This window comes from Hyaena hyaena, unplaced genomic scaffold (genome assembly GCF_003009895.1).
Source record: "Hyaena hyaena isolate Hyena2069 unplaced genomic scaffold, ASM300989v1 scaffold_573, whole genome shotgun sequence".
Classification (NCBI taxonomy): domain Eukaryota; kingdom Metazoa; phylum Chordata; class Mammalia; order Carnivora; family Hyaenidae; genus Hyaena; species Hyaena hyaena.
Genome location: NW_024081211.1, coordinates 509,685 through 530,230, shown reverse-complemented (window position 1 = coordinate 530,230; position 20,546 = coordinate 509,685). Strand labels below are relative to the sequence as shown.

Genomic DNA, 20,546 nt, shown 5'->3' with positions numbered 1-20,546 from the left:
GCCGGCGGGGTGGGTGTGCGCCCGCCCGCGCGCTGGAGCCACCGGCGGCCGCCGTCGCGGCCCTCGCTCCGCTCCGGGGAGCCGCGATGGGAGCCGCCGAGGGTCGAAAGGGCAGAAATCGCGTCTTGGCCGGGAGGAGGCGCGCCGCGGGCCCTAGGCCGCTGGCCCCGCGGGACCGCCGTCGCCGGAACACTAGTACCTGACGCACCTCGGCGCCTCTGCCCTCCCCCGCTGCAACCTTCCCAGCCGTGCCCTGGCCTTCCTCCTCTTTGTCCCCGCACGCTCTCCGTCCCCCTCTCTGCGCGCCCGCCGAGAGCCCTTCCTTTAAGGATTGCAACTATCTTCCTTTCTTCAGGCATAATGGTCGACAGGCCTCTCTTCCCCTGACGCGCTCTGGGTGTCCCCTGGTACCTTATTTCGGAGTGCGGCCCTCAGCATCTGCATCCTCTGGGAACCTGTCAGAAATGCACCACCTCAGATCTGCTGAATCAGTAGCTGCATTTTAACGAGATCTCCAGGTGATTCCTACACATGGAGCTGCCCCTGCCATCTAAGATGTTTCCTACTCCTATGGGCCACCTCAATTCGCACCCAAACAAGCTTTTCGCCATATTTAAGGAGACATTCCGAAGTTGCCAATTTCCCATCCCTGCAACCTAGGGGGGGAAATGGACTCAACGCGGTGAATAAGCCACCTCCAGGTCGAAGTCAGTTATCTTAACAAACACCAGAGACACTAAAACCTCCCCTCTCTTCCCTCGCCTAAGCTAAACAGTACTCGGGATACAGTGCTACAATGGCTGTGGTAACGTAGAGCTAAGCTTTTGTGCCCACATGCCTCAGGAAGGGATAATGGATGGATGGAAGAATATTACTTGATGCATAAAAGCTGAACTTCTTTATAGGATGGCTTTGAAAGCCCTTCACGAGCTTGTCTCTACTTACCCCTCCAGTCCTAGCTCAAACTAATTTGGTTCCTTTACCCTTCCCTGGATGCCCTTCATCTTTCTCTCTGATGATCTTTAATCCAGACGTGGGAGTCAGCTCAAATGCCGCCAGCTCCGGGTACTCTCCCACCACTGCACTAATATCACACACACACACACACACACTGAATCATATTTTGCACCCTTATGTTACCTTCTATTGCTAGGGGTGTTGAAACAGGTGACCTTGCAATGCTAGGTATTTTTCAACATGTTATGTTCTGGTTTGTGAGTTAATTACAAACACCTTAGGACCTTGGAGACCTAGATCAACATCACCTGGAGACTTGTGCGAGCTCAGCATTCTCCAGCTCCATCACAGATCTACTGCATTAGAAACTTTAGGGGGAAAGCCTAACAATCTGTTTTCACAAGGCTTCCGGGTGATTCTAATACACACCCAAGTTTTAGAACTACTGACCTGGAATATTGTCTTCTACCCTCAAAGGAACTCAATGGTAGGGATTGATTTGACTCACTTTCACCCTCTCCTGAAAGGAAGAAAAGAAAGACAAAGAGAGAAAAAGAAAAAAAGACATGAAAGGAGAGAAGTAGGAGGAAAAACATTCTCCAAATCATGAGGCTCTTAGCACGGGCACTTAAGAAATATAAAGGGTTATCTATCCCTTACACTGAAGCTCAAGTCATAAACATGACCGTATCATATTGCAACCCATATTATTGACTCTTGTGTTATAATGAGACGATAAGGGAGATACGGCATCACGTAATCATTTTGAGGAGCTTTTCTATTTCCTATAAGAATGGGGATAGGATACATGTCATACACTATATTCTCCCTCCAGAATTGTAGTCTACTTCACCCTTCCTATGACTCATTGAAACATGATTCTTAATCAAACTAATATTTATCTGGGAATTGAAAAACCAGACAAGAACAAGCAGCATTACTGCCACTGCCAACTTAGCTCCTCAACAAAGGCACAGGCAGGGCATTTATATGATAAACTCAGCCAACTACTGTGCTTCTGTGCCGTGACTGGGGAGGACTGGATTTGACTGCAATTTCCAAAAGTCAGTGCAAGTGCAGTCCAGAGTTTAATCAACACTGGCTAATAGCCCTTGGCAGCTTTGGGTGGATGGCGTTCTCCACCTGCCCAGCTGGGTACCATGCCCTAAGCACCCACATTTGATGCACATTCATGATTTCTTGGTTGCTTATAGTCATCTCCCCCATCTGTTTGAGTGGCAGAGTGCCCATTCCAGAATAGTCTAATATTCAAATAGTTGTTCTTAACCTCTTTCAGGTTACACATCTCTTTGAGCATCTAACGAAAGCTATGGACCCTCTTCCCAACAAACTGTGACGCACACCCCCATAATTAAATAAACATGTACATATATATTTATAAATAAAGTTTCAGAAGCTGCCCTACTCTCCCATACCTCCAGAGGACCATAGTGAAGTCACAAAAACCAGGTTAAGAATTTGCTTTAGAGTACAGAGAGTAAGTAAAATAAGTAGGTCTTTTTTTTTTTTTTAAATGTCAAAGGTAACTCTAAAAACCACCATGTGCTTAGCAGATAGAACAAAAGCAACGCTACGCAGGGTTACAAGCAAAGTGCTATGGGAATGCTAAAGAAGCAGCTAGCAGTGTCAACAGAGTGGTTCAGGAGTGCTTCATGGAGAAAGTTCTTACATCAAGCAAATAAGAATAGGATTTCGACCGGGACAAAGGGTCCCTCCAGAATAAGGGAAAGTGTACACAAAGGCATGGAGATGCGAAAGTCCAGCGGTCCAGCTGGTGTGGCTCAAATGTAAAATACATGGAAAGACAGAGAAGAGAATGGAAAGATAGAACAGAGTCAGATCATGGTGAGCTTTCAATTCAATGCTATTTCCAATGAGAAGCCAATAAACTTTTGGAGTAAGAGAACCTGAACCAACTTTATTCATGAGTGCCTGGCATCATCAAAATGCAGAGTGGTAGAACATTTGAAAAAGTTCTGCATATCCCAAACTGGAACCTATTGGTGAATCCACATGGTTCCCCTCAACTTTTTAGGGTCGTCTGATGTTTGTTCTGTTAAGTTAAATTAAGATGAACTCAAACGTCTTAGAGTTAGTTAAGCGCCAGTGGAAAACAGATCCTGGTGGATATCCAGTGAATTTAGAATCCAGGATGCTGCAAGAGTTATAATGTATTTGGAACTGAAAGAATGAAAATCAACTTGGCCTGACAAGAGAGAAGCAACCCAGCCACTAATTAGGCTGGAAGGAGAGGCACAGGTAAAGCCAGCTGCAACGTTAATAGTAAACACTGTTTCTGCCAAGGTCATGTGGCAGATGTAAATTACTATAATGACCCCCTCTTTGGGTGATTACTGACCAATGATACCCCAGACCACTTGCTATTTTCGTTTATTAGTAGGGAACCCAATTTCTTGGCCACCTTCACCTCATGATAGCACCCAATCTCTAATTAATTCCCTCTTTTATGATCCCACCTCAAAACAAAAACCAATCCCAAACTGATCCCTGCTTCCTTTAGACCATCTTCAAAATCCTCCAGTGAAAACCCATTGACATTGAGCTCGCTCCTCCTACTTGTCTAGTGGCACTTCTTTGAAGTGCCCTCCCTCCTGGAAAGGCAAGGAAGCTGCTCTTTGTCAGGCTACAGGCTTCTTCCTGGTAGTCGTGAGCTGATTCTGTCTCAGCAATCCACTTGATAATGAAAGCTGTCCATTGTCAGGAGTCAAGTCAGGGCTCTTCAGGGAAGAGGTCTCCTTTTCTGTGTCAATAGCACAATAAAGTAGTTGCCATTCTCGGCAACGAGACTCAGCAGTTTCACACATGGGTTCTTCCAACAGAAGGGGAAGCGATGCTTTGAGTGGGGCACCCTGATCCCTCATCTTTTGGGGAAACATGGGTTAAGGAGGAAAGCAGAAGGAAAATGTGCTATTAAAGACCATTTTTGTGAGTAGTGTTTTTTTGGGTTTTGTTGTTGTTGTTGCGTTTTTTTTTGTTTTGTTTTTTTTTTTTTTGGAAAACAGCTTAAGTAACTGGGCTTAACAGAAATCTAAGAGAGAAGTAAAACGGGTCTAGAAAGGTGATGAAAAGTTCTGCCCTAGTTTCATGTAAAGAACATATTACAAATAGGGTAATTTTGATGATGTTGACCTCACTGCATGAAGGAGAGAGACTGAGGTTTTCATTGAGAGATTTTATTATAAAGACAAAAGAGGGGCGCCTGAGTGGCTCAGTTGTTAAGCGTCTGACTTTAGCTCAGGTGACAACCTCTCAGTTTGTGAGTTCAAGCCTGGCATCAGGCTCTGTGGTAACAGCTCAGAGCCTGGAGCCTGCTTCAGATTCTGTGTCTCCCTCTCTCTCTGCCTCTTTCCTGTTCATGCTCTTTCTCCCTCTCTCTCTCTCTATCTCTTTCTCTCTCAAAAATGAATGAACATTAAAAAAAAAAAAAAAGACAAAAGAGATGGGTGGAGGGGGCAGGAGACTGGGGTTGTCTCCAAGACATAAAAATAGGAAAGAAGAAGACAAGGTTAGAATTCAGAGTTTAGGGGTGCCTGGTTGGCTCGGTCAAAAGAACGTGTGACACTTAATCTCAGGGTCATGAGTTCAAACCCCACATTGGGTGTAGAGACTACTTAAATAAAATTTTTAAAATAAAAGGATTTAGAGCTTAAAGTGTGGGCCAGGATCACCAGTAGAATCAAGAGTCTAAATAGATTTCTCTTTGGTAGGAGAAGAAATAGTTACATAATTCTCCAAGTCAGGAACAAAAGAATAGCCAGAAGGGAGCAAGTGGGATGTTTTGCAGCATTTTTTAAAGCTTATTTTATTCACTTTGAGAGAGAGAGAGAGAGAGAGAGAGAGAGAGAGAGAATCCCAAGCAGGCTCTAAGCTGACAGCACATGGCTCTAACTTACGAACCATGAGATCATGACTTGAGCTTAAATCAAGTTGGATGTGGGGCAGCTGGGTGGCTCAGTCAGTTAAGCAGCCAACTTCAGCTCAGGTCATGATCCCGCAGTTCATGGGTTTGAGCCCTGCATCAGGCTCTGTACTGACAGCTCAGAGCCTGGTGCCTGATTCAAATTCTGTGACTCCCTCTCTCTCTGTCCCTCCCCTGCTCATACACTGTCTCTCAAAAATAAATAAATGTTAAGAAAAATTTTTTAAGTTAAAAAAATAAATCAAGTTGGCTCACTAACTGAGCCACCCAGACGCCCCACAAAAGGGATTGAAGGGGAGAGAAGGGAAGCTGGGAAGTTAAATTCAGTGGCCTCTATCTTCATTAAGAGGTGCCAAACTTTCAAAAAGGGAAAGGAAAGAGGGCCATGTTTATCACCAGGCAGGGACATGAAGACTCTGAAAGAGCCAGTCCATGTGGCTCATGTGGAGGTAACGTTGACCAGCAGAATAAAATAACCTGAGTCCTTCTAGAAAAACCCAGGTGCCAGATGTAATAAAAACAGTACTTTCTGCTATACCTTACAGTTCTAAAATACTTTGGAGAATTAACTCCTGTTGGTTTCTGAATATGCTAACTCAACATCTGCTTTGGGTTCATGGTATCTCCATGCAGTAGGTGAAAAAAATGAGGCCACTTGACATTTCATCCTTTGTCACCCTGTGGTGTCACAGCAAGAAGCCTCAGGCTTAGCTGGTAAAAATGAAGTTGGCAACACTAAATAAAGATGCCCGAGAAAGTTCCACAGGCAATTCAGGCTCAGAGTGTCATGATGAAGAACAGCATGGGGGAAGCAAACACATAATTGAGGAATTCACTGGAAGCAATGATGAAAAATTGACCAACTACTTAGAATGCACTAGCCACCTCTTGGGTTTATTAAATACCTGTGCTGCTTTGCATAATGATAAACTCAAAGACATGCCCCTACCACACACACACACACACACACACACACACACACACACACACACACTTAATTTCTATTGATATCTTTGTTTCTTTGCTCTCTTAGTCAAGGAGTAACTTTTAAAAAAACATTTATTTTTGAGGCAGAGCATGTGTGAGCAGGGAAGGGGCAGAGAGAGGGATACAGAGGATCTGAAGTAGGCTCCGTGCTGTCAATGCAGAGCCTGATGTGGGGCTCGAACTCAGGAACCCTGAGATCATGACATTAGCCAAAGTCAGATGCTTAACAGACTGAGCCACCCAGGTGCCCAGGAAAAAAGTAACTTTCACTGTAACTGCATTACGAGGAAAAATGTCACCTCCAAGCACATACTTATTCCTGTAAGCAACCTCCTTGTTCACACATTTTCCCATTCCAATTTTGCTGTTTGGGAGGAACCTGGAGATATGACCCTACAGAGCCATGTAGGCAATAATCAAATGGGGTCAACCTTAGATTTAGAAAAATCTTGCACCCAGGGATGCCTGGGTGGCTCAGTCAGTTAAGTGTCTGACTTTGGCCCAGGTCATAATTCATCTCACGGTTTGTGAGTTGGAGCCCCATGTCGGCCTCTGTGCTGACAGCTCAGAGCCTGGAACCTGCTTTGGATTCTGTGTCTCCCTCTCTCTCTGCCCCTCCCCCACTCATGCTGCGTGTATCTCGCTCTCTAAAAAATAAATAAACATTTTTAAAATTAAAAAAAAAAAAAAAAAGGAAAATCTCACACCCAAGAATCATCCCCAGACCTGGATCTGTGAAGGCCAGCATTCTGAGAGACTCTTCTAAAGCAATCTGATCATGTCTGTGCTGTCATTCATTAATTACCATGGGAATTACCAACTGTCATCATAAAGTCTTTTACAGGGACCGTGTAAATATTCAAAGATCATGTTAAAATTACACTGTGTGCTGCTGCAGCTGATGCTGTTTCATGGTGACCGTTTTGGAGAGCATGGAAAAGTACCACACTACAACTCCCATGATCCTTCCCCTGAAGCAGGATGCTGGGCCACAATTTTAACTCTTTACTCACAGCAGGGAATCATTCAACTGATCATTTCCACTGAGGCACATCTTATCCTCTAAACTAGGTGTGTCCTTAATGCTTTAGATGCCTTTTAGTACACTAACCACGCAACTTTCCATTGTAAAAATAAGAGCAAGAGGATTTCTTTTTGAAGTTTCCCAGGGCAGGAAAGAAGATTACAGCTTTCTTATACTTAAAACTAGTGTATGGAGGTTCATTCCAGCAGCTGTATGACTTGTCTGGCTTCTCTTAGACTCTGTGTCGAGTAGAATAAACATTCTGGCAAGATGAGACATTTGTCTGCCCTGACTTATGAAATCTCAGAGCTATCTCCAGACTTATTTGGGTGACCCATAAGCTCTGCTTGCTCCCCAAAGACATCATCCAATAGCTCACCATAATGTCTGAAACTTCTGCCTCTATAATTTTGACAGAGAGAACTACATCCAGAAGGTGTTTGTTAAAATACAAATGACTAGGCGATATTTTGAAAATACTTTTAATAATTTTCTTAGCAGTGATGATATTATCCTTACTCTGTAGGAATACCCTCATTCTTTTTTTTAATGTTTATTTTGTTTTTGAGAGAGGGGAAGAGAGAGAGAAAGAGAGAGAAAGGCATGGGGGAGGGGCAGAGAGAGAGGGAGATAGAGGATCCCGAGCAGGCTCTGCACGCACAGCAGAGAACCCAATGCAGGGCTCAAACTCGCAAATCGTGAGGTCATGACCTGAGCCAATGTCAGACACTTAACCGAGTGAGCCACACAGACACCGAGGAATATCTTCATTCATAGGGGATGCATACTGAATAAATAGGGTGAATTGTCATAATATCTGCAATTTGCTTTCACATCACTCAAGAGTCTAAAACTATGGAGTGAATACACGTACACACACAACTAGGCAAACCAAAAGATAAAAGAAAGCAAAATGTCCACAATTGTTGAGTTAAAGTGAAAGTTATGGAGTTATTCTTGGTCCTATTTTTTTCAACTTTTTTTGTATTTTTGAATTCCTGAATTTTTATAAATGAAAAAATAGAAAAATGCAGATTTCCAAGGACATCTCAGATTCAGTGAATCCTACTCCCTGGGTGTGGAACCAAGAGAGACGGGCTTGTGAGGCCCAGAAGTAAGTTCTGATAAGTAGGAGTGATCGAATTACCGTGCTAAATGCTAATGAAGAAATAAGTACAACAGGTATGTGATAAAAAGAGCAATTTATTTGGGGGACAAAAACCAACTCAAACTATTTCCTCTGAGCAAAAAAATGCAACTTTGTTAACAGGACCAGAGTTATATTACTCATGAGTGGCCTAGAAATGAAATTTAAAGAATTTAGAAGAGAGCTTCTGTAGAGAACAATGGGAGGGTCAAGAAGGGCTGGAAGAACAGTATAACGTCCTCAGTCTAGAAGAGATCTGAGCAAGTGCTCCAAATTCCTGGGACCAGAATTCTTCAGTGACTCCCACCTCTTCACGATATGGCCTGCTGGCAAAATCACCCACAGAGCTTTAAAAATAGAGCAGCTACTGGGACCCCTGGATGGCTCAGTCAGTTAAGCATCCAACTCTTGGTTTCAGCTCAGGGCGTGATCTCTTGGTTCATTAGTTCTAGCCCCACATCGGGCTCTGTGCTGACAGCATGAGCCTGCTTGGGATTCTCTCTCTTTCTGCCCCTCACCCACTCATGCTCTCTTTCAAAATGAATAAATGAACTTAAAAAATATATATGTATTTACACATATATACATACACACACTTATTTATTTACTTACATATTTATTTATATTTACCTCGACTGTTGCCTGCTGTCCCCAACGCCTACCACCACCAACTAGAACAGAATTTCTACATTTTAGAGGCTCATAGGCAATTCTAACACACACACGCAAAGTTAAGAAGCTGCAGCCCAAACTCCCCAGCCAGGTAAATTCTGTCTCAAGGGCAGGAACCTCTCAAAGACGTCTTGATAGCCCAGTGGGTCAGCGCAGTGCCCAACACTTAATAGGTTCTAAACAGATGCTAATTGGATGAATACATTGACAGCCTAGATTGATAAATGGACATGAATCTGGAGTTCTGGGCAACTGTAGATAATTTGAATATCCTGAAGTGAAGGTGAGAGAGAGAGAGAGCATGAGATCACAGGCAGAAAGGAAGAAAAGTAGACACCAAAGAAAATTCCACCTGTTTTGCAATTTTCCTTAGATCTGTGCCTGGGCTTGTAAGCTCATTGCAGACAAGCGGGAGAATGGGGCAGAAAGTCTCTTTTTGTGATATCTGCACATTTGTGAGCCTCTTCATTTGTAGGTTCTTGCAGTGTTCCTATAGTCCTCAAAGTCTCCAGAATATTATTCCTTTATATCTAAAGACATTACTAAATCCTGAGGATCCCAGGCTCCCTGAAAAGGGCATCATCTGAGTGTCTTACTTGAGCTGGTACAAGATGTGAAATCTGTCTATCCATTTAAATTTTCACCCATTTCCTGGGGCGCCTGGGGGATTCAGTTAGTTGATTGAGTGTCCGACTTTGGCCCAGGTCATGATCTTGCAGTTTGCAAGTTCAAGCCCCACGGCTCGGAACCTGGAGCCTGTTTCTGATTCTGTGTCTCCCTCTCTCTCTCTCTGTCCCTCTACCACTTGTACTCTATCTTTTAAAAATAAACATTTTAAATAAATAAATAAATAGTCACCTATTTCTTGCCTGAGGTTTAGGTAGGATGTAGGGTTCCTTTTAGTAATAGAATTGTGACTCATGAAACAGTGCTTACTGGAAATTCTTGTCCTTAATATTGGACATAAAGGGGTGTGTTTCTCTTAGCTGGTAGACAAGAGGAAGTTGTGATCATTTCTTTGTAAATAGTAGCCCCAGTCTCCATCCACAAATGGATCAGGGGTGATTGTTTCTTTTGGAGGAAAGGAAGAGGAACAAAATGAATAAAGGGAAGGCAGGCACTAAATGACAGTCTGAGCTGTCTCCTGGAAATGTGAGTGGATAATTGGGGCCTGGCTTTGGAAAACTAGTATTACAGGACAGTCCATTCCATCGCTAAGTCACACATTTCACCACTGCAAGCTCCTGAATCTGAGCATTCGCTGAAGCCAGGTGAGGAGGACCCACAGATGTATATTTAAGATTCATCCTCGGGGTCGCCAGGGTGGCTCAGTCAAATGTCCGACTTCGGCTCAGGTCATGATCTCGTGGATTGTAGGCTCGATCCCTGCATCCGGCTCTGTGCTGACATCTCAGAGCCGGGAACCTGCTTCGGATTCTGTGTCTCCCTCTCTCTCTGCCCCTCCCCTACTCTCTCCGTCTCAAATATAAAACAAAACATAAAAAATGTTTACAAAAATTCATCCTCCGCTCTTAATACGGAAACTTGACTTTCCTGAGTTCTAGTTGGATGAGGTTTGTGCACATGATTTCCACAATTTCTTGTCCAGCCCTTCTGGCCTCCATGCTGGCTTTCCACTCCAATTTATCATACCCACTGTGAAGATTTCTGGTTCATGGAACTCCTTGGGAAGCTGATTAGAATTCTGGACCTTCTCCCCTGAAGGATGTCCATAGCTGCGACATCTGAGCACATTTCAGGGGGCTCATGAGCCTCTCTGGATTGACTGTTATAAACCCATAACAGACCTTCAAAAACTCTCTATCGCCTACCAAATATGTTCTTAAAACCAGTTGGCTGTCATTCAAAACTCCCCATGGTATCTACACTACCTATTCTTTCAAGATCACCTCCCAAAATCTATTCTGCTAACTAACATGTACTGAGCATTTCTCTCAGTATGTTCTAATGTTTTATTAAAAGTATACATTTTAATTGTACATTTATGCTCATGTTTATATGTATATGCAATTACACAAATAGTAAAATATAAATATATAACATGATATATAAAATAGCTTCTTTAATGTATTTAAAATATACATTAAATTTAATTTAATTTACAAAGAATTAATGTAATTACATCTAAAATGTTAAAATGATATACTATACCAAACATAGAACATTATATCAGAAAGAGAGGGGTAACAAAGATGTAAAACATACAGAACTTTTTTGGGAGTGTACAATTTAGAAATAAAGATAAGCAACTAAATAACTATAACATAAGTTAAAAAGTGTCAAAAGGTTGTGGCAGACACTGCTGTCTGTCTACTCAAGGGTCATTTTCTCTTTATTCCTTGCTGTCAGAGCAAAGGTTTTGTTCCATTGTGTAATTATCCTCAGTGTAACTGGTTTTATTCAGCTCTTTAGAAGGGATGCAAAGTGGGAGAGAATCCCTTTTTTCTACTATAGACATAGGTGCATAAGTGGTGAAACGTGATGTTTGGAGCTGCAGCAGCCCTGTTGTGACTGAGAATAGTTTGAGCTTGTAGATGCCATACTGAGAGTGACAGAGCAGAAAGATGGAAGACTCCAAGTCCTTGACAAAATGTTAGAATTTCCAACCTGACAGACCAGGAAATTAGCTGCCTTCCATACTTCATGTGAGTGAGATCCTGAATCCCTTTACAATTGAAGACATTCTGAGTTGTATTTTCTGGTACATGAGTTGAAAGTATCCTCATTGATTAACTGTCTTAAGACAGAGCATGGATAATGGGCTCTGGAAATCAGAAAAGGAGTAGACTAGTGGATGAATCAGGAGTTTAGCTCTGTGTGTGTGTGTGTGTGCGCACATGTTTATGCATTCATGTATATATGTGTATGTGTATATATATGCATGTGTATATGTGTGCACATATAAATACACAAATGTTTTCTTTTTTATCTTTGTTATCTTGAGACACTGTGGCATAGTAGAAAAGACCTGGGACTTTGTAATTATTCATTCACCTTCTGCTACCTTGAGTAGTGCTACTTTGGGAGAGTTATTTAATTTATATGAGGCTCAGCATCCACAAAATAATACAGTACTCCATACCTCATAGAGTTTCATGAGGATTAAATGAAAGGGTATGTAGGAAGTGATTGGCACAGTGCCTGAGACACGATATACCTTCAATATATGGTATCTTCTGATAATGTTTCTTTTATGCAGACCAAAAAATGTTTATTGAGTACCTACTATGTGCTGGACACTTTACTAGGCATTGAACATAATGGTAAAAGAAACCCAGTATGATCCCTGCTCTCATGGAGCTTATGATTTGACTAATGATGACACAAATAATGGTATAATTATAAACCAAAACACATGCTGAGAAGTGAAATAAGGCACCATGCAATTGTGCAAGAGGTGAAGCTGACTTTGTCTAGGGCTTAAGGAAGGCTTTACCGAGAAAGTGGAATTTCACTTTGGGGCTGGGGACATGGTAGGGAGACCGTCACTCTAGCTTACAAAAACAAATACATTTATTTACTTGTTCCTGGACTATATACTTTTTAAGGTCAAAAATTATATTCACATAATCATGCATTCCTTTGGTTATATTCTTTGTACCCAGGACAGTGACCAGGCTCATTACAGACAACCGTAAACATTTGTGGATTGAATGGGTTAAGCTTTCTGACTCTCTCCTACTAAAAATAAATAAATAAGTAAGTAAATAAATAAGTATAAAATGTCTATTTCAAGAAGATGAGGAATAGAAAGCACTTGAACACATAGTAAGGGCTCAATAATTGGTAGCTTTTCTTTTTTTTTTTATTTTTATTTTTTTATTTATTTCCAGGACAGAGAGACAGCGCGAGCAGGGGAGGGTCAAAGAGAGAGCGGGAGACACAGACTCTGAAATCGGCTCCAGGCTCTGAGCTGGCAGTCAGCACAGAGCCCTACGCAGGGCTCGAACCCACGAACCGCGAGATCATGACCTAAGCGAAAGTCGGACGCTCAACCGACTAAGCCACCCAGGCGCCCCTAATTGGTAGCTCTTCTTATTATTACTATCAATATAGCTTTATAACTTGCACATATTATCTCTGCTACTATGTCGTAAACTCCAGGGCAGTGGGAAAAGTGTCTTACTTATCTTTGCTTATCTCGGAGTCTCGCATACAATAAATTTCTTATAAAAATTAAGAAGATACATGACTTTCTTAATTAGGAGTTAAGCTGACAGATTAAAGAGACTATGTACATTGAAAAAATAAATTATCACAGCTAAGTTAACCACTCCCTTTAGGGGATACTTAATGCCAGGTTTCTAAAATCAACATAAAATATGCATTTAAAAAAACTTCAGGGGCGCCTGGTGGCTCAGTCAGTTAAGTGTCCGACTTTGGCTCAGGTCATGATCTCATGGTTCTTGGGTTCAAGCCCCGCGTTGGCTCTGTGCTGACAGCTAGCTCAGAGCCTAGACCCTGTCTTCAGATTCTGTGTCTCCCTCTCTCTCTGACTCTCCCCTGCTCATGCTGTCTTTATCTCTCTCTCCAAAATAAATAAAACATTAAAAAATTTTAAGAAAACTCGAAAAACTGTTGTAAAAACCAGGCAGAACCCTGTATGGAGGAAAAATTGCTATAGAACAATTCATACAGAACACTATGCATGTAATTAAAAACTTACAGCTTTAATGTCACCCTTTCAGGGACTATTCAGCCAAAGGTCACTAACCTCTACCACAACTCCTTATTTTAATTTTCTCATACCACTTACAGCCACCTGATATTTTGCCTCTTCGTTTGATTGATTAATGAACTGACTGATTTTCAAGTTGCTTATCTCCCTCAACTAGCCTATAAGCTTTATGGGAGCAGAGATCTTGTCTGACTTATTTTCTTGCTATAGTTACAGTACCTAGAACTGTACCTTGCATATAGCTAGTGGAAACATAAATACCTGCTGAATAAAGGAACATATATAGAAAAATAATGTGGGGTGCCTGGATGGCTCAGTCAGTTGAGCTTTGGACTTTGGCCCAGGTCAAGGTTTCACCGTCTGTGGGTTCGAGCCCCGCATCAGGCTCTGTGCTGACAGCTCAGAGTCTAGAGCCCGCTTCGGATTCTGTGTCTCCCTCTCTGTCTCTGCCCCTCCCTAATTCGCACTCTGTCTCTCTCTCTCTTTCTCTGTCTCAAAAATAAACATTAAAAATTAAAAAAAGAAAACTAATGCTATTTATTATTTATGGATGTATATGTACCTTTGCAAAAATATAACAGGATATTGGAAGTAAAAATAGGAATCTTGGAGGGTGGTTCTTGAGGAGTCAGGGGTTTGAGGGATAAGCCTCAGCATGGTGGTTGGAGGGGGCTTTATTTATATGTGAAATGGTTTACTTCTTTAACAAAAATAAACAAGCACAAGATGACAAGATGTTAAATATTCTGATGGTGAGCATTTGAGTGTTTGCTATAATATTCTTTCTACTTTTCTGTGTTTAAATTTCTCAAAACAAAACAAAAAAAAAAAAGAGAAAGAGACCAAGAGGACATCTGAATGGAGAAGAATGAACTAAGCCCTTATAGTTTTACAGGAACTAAAGCCGTCTGATGTGCTGCTACCTACACTTGATCATCACAATAACTTTGAAGTGATTATTATCACCTTCATATTCTCTGGCCAGAAAATGAGACCAAGATTGAGGAAGGAGTCACCATGACCACGTCTCAAGTTAAGACACTGCTTGGCTGAGAACCTGATCTAGGGACGATTTCTTGCTCAAGCAGTAACATCAATGTCCTTCAAATATGAGAGCCGGGCAAGAGGTAAAAGAAATTAGCTTTGAGGCCTATAGGCAAGAGACCTCAAAGAGATCAATCTAAACTACTGGGCAATGAATGAGTAAATATTTTAATACAAATAGAAAATATGCTCCCAATGACCTTAGGCTACTTTAAAATTTAAACATTTTTTAAATGTTTGTTTATTTTTGAGAGAGAGAGAGACAGAGACAGAGTGCGTGTGGGGGGAGGGTCGGGGGAGACACAGAATCCAAAGCAGGCTCCAGGCTCCCAGCTGTCAGCACAGAGCCCAACGTGGAGCTCAAACTCAAGAACCGCAAGATCATGACCTGAGCTGAAGTTGGTCACTTAACTGACTGAGCCACCCAGGTACCCCTAGTTGCTTCAACTTTTTAAGTCTTATTTTTCTTACCTGTAAAATAAGGTATTTACCCGCCTCATAAGATTTTTGTGAGGATTGTATAATACATGTATTTGTGCATTACATAAATTGCATAAAGTTTATGCAAGAGACCCAGCATAGTGTCTGGCACTTAATAGATGTTCAATATTTGTGTGTTTCCTTTGGGTTGCCTATGTTCCCATGCGTTATGTTGAACCATTGAGAACTGCTTTTTTTTTTTTTTTTTAGTAACAATGGATGAATGGGGGAAATTTCATGAGATTTGCAGTATGACTATGAATGTAAGCTTGGATACCGCTATTCACTGTCTCATCTTGAATTCACGTGAGGGAAGAGCAGCACAGAGTCTGAATAAGACTGATGATTGTTTGGGGCCTGGGCTTGAGAGTCTATTTGCAAGGATAAATAAAAGGGATTTGCAAGCATGTAAGGAGGAGAAGGACAGTCCAATTGGCAGAGATGGGTTTACATAATCAGGGTTAGGCAATTGCAAACCAGACAGCTGCTCTATAGCTTTTGGCACCAAAATACATTGACCAGCTGGGATATCATTAATGCTTAACAGTTTTATCCTTATGACCATATCTTGGCCAATTAGGTTGTCTTTGACCACCGAAGGGTGTAATATATTCTGATGTAAATGCCACACGTGTATCCGTATACCACATATTCTATTATTTTGATGTAGAATATACACTAAATATAAATGTATCCACAGCCAGTTTAGATGGTGTGATTAAAGAGAAATAGAATTCAAATATACATTGATTTCTTTAAAAAATCAATATTCTAGGAAACGCTTTTTTTGGTGTATACTGAAGTAATAGGATTCAAATAATTAAAATAATTTTAAGCAGAGTTTTTAAAAGAATGATTATAGAAAAAGAAATATGGCTAGGAAATCCCAGGTCTGTACACTGTATGCATACAAATAAATACAGAAGGAGAAATAGATCACTAAAGACAGTGATTTTCTATAAACAGAAAACTTCTGGAAGTGTCAGAAGGAACACTTGATCCATTGTTAGCCCCCTGAGGCCATTTCAGAAGTGCTCCTACACAGGTAATCTCCAGAAGCTTCTTAAATTATGGGACGGAAAAAAACCATTAAGGACATTTAATTAAGACAATTGAATGCCATGAAATTTCCCAGAATGCTTCACACACTACTGTTTAATACTTCAAAGTATTCAGAATATTTTCAGAAATTGCAAGTGTGGCATTTACAGAATAAAATTATAATATGAAGATTTTATACAGCAGCAAAAAAAAAAAAAACGGTCATCCAAACACAGTACTTTAACTTACTACCCAATCCTAAATGCATATGGATAAAGGGTTTCACCAGTAAATTCTTTCCAATTTTATTCCTTTGCCATTTATTTAATTTCCTGTCTACTGGAATTCCTTGGTTACTTTCATTAGCATCTCTGGATTGACCTTTAAGCCGGGTACTGGTTGTATATTTTTTTATTTCCCGGTAATTTAGGTAAACCACTAAAAGTTAGATCACTCTTCCTTCTTCAAAGCCAGAGACCTGACCTTAAGACCTTTATATGGGGAGTATCAAAAATAAAGAGGCAGCGAAGCAAACCACTCCTTAAATCTATGGAACTAAAATAAGCGTTTGATAGAAGACAAATAAAACACTGAGATGCAAAGTACACCTACATGTATGAAGAATCCTTCCTACAAACACTATATACATGTTTTCGGTGGTGCTTTGACAAGCTATTAAAGAAGCCAACTTTTACTATCTACCTTCTTTCTTTTCCTACTTCGGATGGAGGGCTTTTACCAGAACTGGAAGACACTAGATCATGGAATATTAGTAGAGGAAAAGATTTTAGCAATCATCTGGTTCAGTCTGTCATATAGAGATGAAGCCCTTGAGGTGGAGAAAGTTTCTACAACTCCTTAATATCCTCCTGCCAGCATGGCAGAACCAAGACTGGAACCCAAATATACACCAATAACTAGATGAATACCATTTCCTCTAGATTGTTCTATCCCGCTAGTTTTTAAACTGCCTTTCCCTTATAATAGTATGCACCGACTAGCCAGCTCCAAACTGAATAACAAGCACCTTTACTACTATGGTTTTGATTTCCAAAGGTCCTAGTGGGATCTCTTTTTAAGTGGAAAATCCTGGGATGAAGGGATCCTGCGCATGAGATTCTGCCTGGGAGCCTGCCTGGAGTAGGTGTCCATGCTCATGCTCAGTCTTCATCTTGCACTGGCACTCCTCCACCAGCATCACCACCTTGACCACGGGAGAAAGGCCAGTGCAGTTCAGCTGCAAGTGCATCGTGGTGAACTTGGCAGGCAAGCAGTGGGAACAGAATGTGTGGGGGTGCTGCGCAGCTCCAGGAAAACGAACAGACCCACATTTCCCAAAGCAAAGGTTGTTCTGTACAACTACTTTCTCACAGTCTTCATGGGTGATCGCCTAAAAGGCAAACACATCTCCATTAAAGTATCATGAGTCATCTCATTAACATCCGTGATCCAGAAGCTATAAACTATATGTCTGAAGATAATTCAGACTAGAATTTCAAAAACTTTCCAATTTTGGATATTTTACAATATCCAAGTGATGGTTAATCTATAACAGCAGGGGCACCTGGCTGGCTCAGTCGGTTAAGTGTTCTGACTTCGGCTCAGGCCATGATCTCACGGATTGTGAGTTCGAGCCCCATATAGGACTCTCTGCTGTCAGTGCAGAGCCTGCTTCAGATCCTCTGTTTCCCTTTCTCTGTCCTTCCCCCACTCTCAATCTCTCTCTCTCTCAAAAATAAACATTCAAAAATCTATAAAAGTATAAAGCCACCTCAACTAAATTTCTTTTATTGAATATATTGATAAATTAGCCTTTAGGAAATCCCTAAGTTGAAAAAGAAAATGCTTTGTATCTTAAATGTCAAACTTTAAGAAATTTTGTCTAATTGGATGTTACCAGGTAAAAAAACTCTAATGGCTAACTTCCTATACAAACAATGCTCCTTATCTTTCTACACTTCACCATGCACTATACCCAACAGATTCTCCATAAGTATTCGGATCAGAACATCATGAATTCTATTCTATTTTTCAGTGCCTCCAGTACATTCAAATCAATGAAGTTACATGTGGCCAAGTGATGGCATCTATGAAAGCAGATCATTCTGAGTTATATCACCTTTGCCTCCTCTAACCCCATTCACCTGGCTTGATGTGCCCTTTAAGATATATGAGTCAAACACCTTAATTTTAATTTAATTAGCACTGGAATGTAAAATAAGAGTTTCAAAGGAAATTTGGCTGCATGATTCTTAGGAGCAATTTTGTAATTGCCCATGGCCAACAAAGCCATCATTATTATTCGATAATGGATTTACTGTGACATATCCTTGCCTTTTCAGGCAGAATACTTAACTGCCTTACACAGTCAATTACCTTGTAATTCTGCCTGCTTAATTGGGTAGCATTATTGGACTGTAAATTTTTACTCTACCCTGCATGCTTTTGGTTCAGTATCTTCGTGTTTAAGGACTTGATGCAGTTTCTCAGTTTAAATTAACATTTGGAGTGTGGGGCTTGCCAGGACCGACTGGAGGAAGTGGATAGTAGACTGCCCCTTTGTCTCGATAGGGAAGAATCAATCATAATAACCACAAATCAGCCAACACAACATGAAGCAGGAGGTGTTTCAGGAGCGAATGTGATTTCACACCGATACCGGTTTTTTGAAAGCTAATGAGAAAAATAAATTAAATCATCTTTTGCAGCGGCCGATGTTAAAAACTCTGCGGCCCCTTCTGCCTGACTGCCTGTGAAGTAGCTTGGTGTGAAATACAGGGATTAAGACTGAGATAGTAAGAATGAGAGTGTTTGGGGAGGAGTCCACTGTTTCCTCCCTTATCTATGGGTGGAGTTGACCTACTCATCTACATCCCAATAGAGTGTTAGAGAAACAGCTGGAAAGAAGCTCTGGTTATTTCTCTAAGTTCCCAGTTTTCCTAACGGTGGGTCTCCGTCTTACTTATCTCTCTGGATTGACTCCCTTCCACATAAAAATAAGGAAAAGCCCATGAACCAAAGGTCTGCGCCATCAATATGAATGGTTACTAATATTGGCAATAGCATCATACCATTCTTACAGCATTTCCAGAATGCCAAGAAACTGTGGAAAGCTGGAAGGAAATTTGGGGAGCGTGACCATACCCTGCCAGTCCCTGTGATGAACGCCCAAGGGCCAAATCTGGGCGTTAGGCGAGACTCTGGCCGCGTTCCCTCCTACTTTCCACCTGTGCCAGTTGTCCGCCCCTTTCTTGCAAGCTCCGACCCCCTCTCCCTCCGGAACAGATACCTGGCTGAAGGGCACTGTCCTACAGGTCTCCTGATGTACTTCGTGGCTTTTGATGGGCAGGATGATTCCCTGGGAAGCTGGACCCATTCTGAACACAAAGTGGTGCCAGAACCTCTTGGCTTCTTCCCGTAGGGGAGATTTCTCCATCTGCATCCCATCTTTCGGCTGGGCGAGGGCCCGGGTCCCAGGCGGGAAGTGCTCACTGACCGAGTCCCGGGGTGGGCGCACTTGTTGCTCAGGCTTCTTCCAGAACCTTCCAAACCTGGACAGCATCTTCTCTCTCTGCCTCTGGCCTTCCCCTGCACCTATCAGGTGTGGCACTGCAACAAAAAGATCCGGCTTCTCCTCAGCCTCCTCGTGGTGGCCCACGGGGAGTTCTCTGTGACTCCTTTCTGGGAGCCTGGGGGAAACAGGAGTCTGACTCTGGTGGCCTTCCCGGTGCTGCTGCGCAGCCTTCCCTAGAGGCAGGAGCACCAGCAGCCGAAGGAAGAGGAGACACATGCTGTGAGGGCCCAAGCTTCTTTCAGATTCACAGATGGTGAGGTCTAAGGGAAAGGTTCACTCTCTGCAGGAACAAACAAGGAGATCCTATATATAGATACCTGCCTTGTGGGATGGAAAGGCAGGTGGTCAGTAGCCAGCAGAGTAAACACATTTATTGTTTGCTTGAATTATGTAGTGCTAATGGTGTCCTGCCTTCTCTTTAGTTGTGTGTGTTTTTGAAGGCCCCAGTGAAAGCCTGGGACCCAGGGGGTAATTAGCTGGCACTTTATCGTCTGAGATTTACAGAGCAGTTATCCCTGAAAACAACACATTCTTTTCCCCAGATTTCCCATCACTGTTATTAGGAGAAGGACCAGAGTCAACGGACATCTGTGGTGCATCTGCTTTGCACTGGGATAGAAAAGACAAGGCATGGTTTTATGAAAGAAGTGTATCCAATAACAATTAAAGGCATGCATTTAGTGAAAACCCAAGCCTCTAGGCTTCACACACACACACACACACACACACACACACACAGGCAGCCAAAGAAGTATATCAAAATTATAAGGAAGGAAAAGGAAGAAAGAAAGATGTTAACTTTGTTGAGCAGAGGACTCTCTTACTTAGATGTGGTAGAGGTTGTTGGTTTTTACATAATAACCGAATAAAGGGGATACATGCTCCTTTTCCACACAAGGAAACTCACAGTTCCCAAATTAATCCCCTCACTTTCAGAATCAGATACCGGACGCTAAGTTT

At 41.9% G+C, this 20,546-nt stretch overlaps 1 protein-coding gene across 1 annotated transcript; it reads right to left on the bottom strand.

Annotated features, from left to right (window-relative positions):
• Window positions 1-16,105: 16,105 nt before the first annotated feature.
• On the bottom strand, window positions 16,106-19,829 carry CER1 (cerberus 1, DAN family BMP antagonist). Its single transcript, XM_039256600.1, has 2 exons — window positions 19,302-19,829; window positions 16,106-17,402 (listed from the first exon to the last, which is right to left on the bottom strand). The coding sequence occupies exons 1-2, from the start codon at window positions 19,800-19,802 to the stop codon at window positions 17,088-17,090; spliced, it is 816 nt and encodes a 271-aa protein (XP_039112531.1). The 5' UTR covers window positions 19,803-19,829; the 3' UTR covers window positions 16,106-17,087.
• Between the last annotated feature and the right edge of the window lie 717 nt (window positions 19,830-20,546).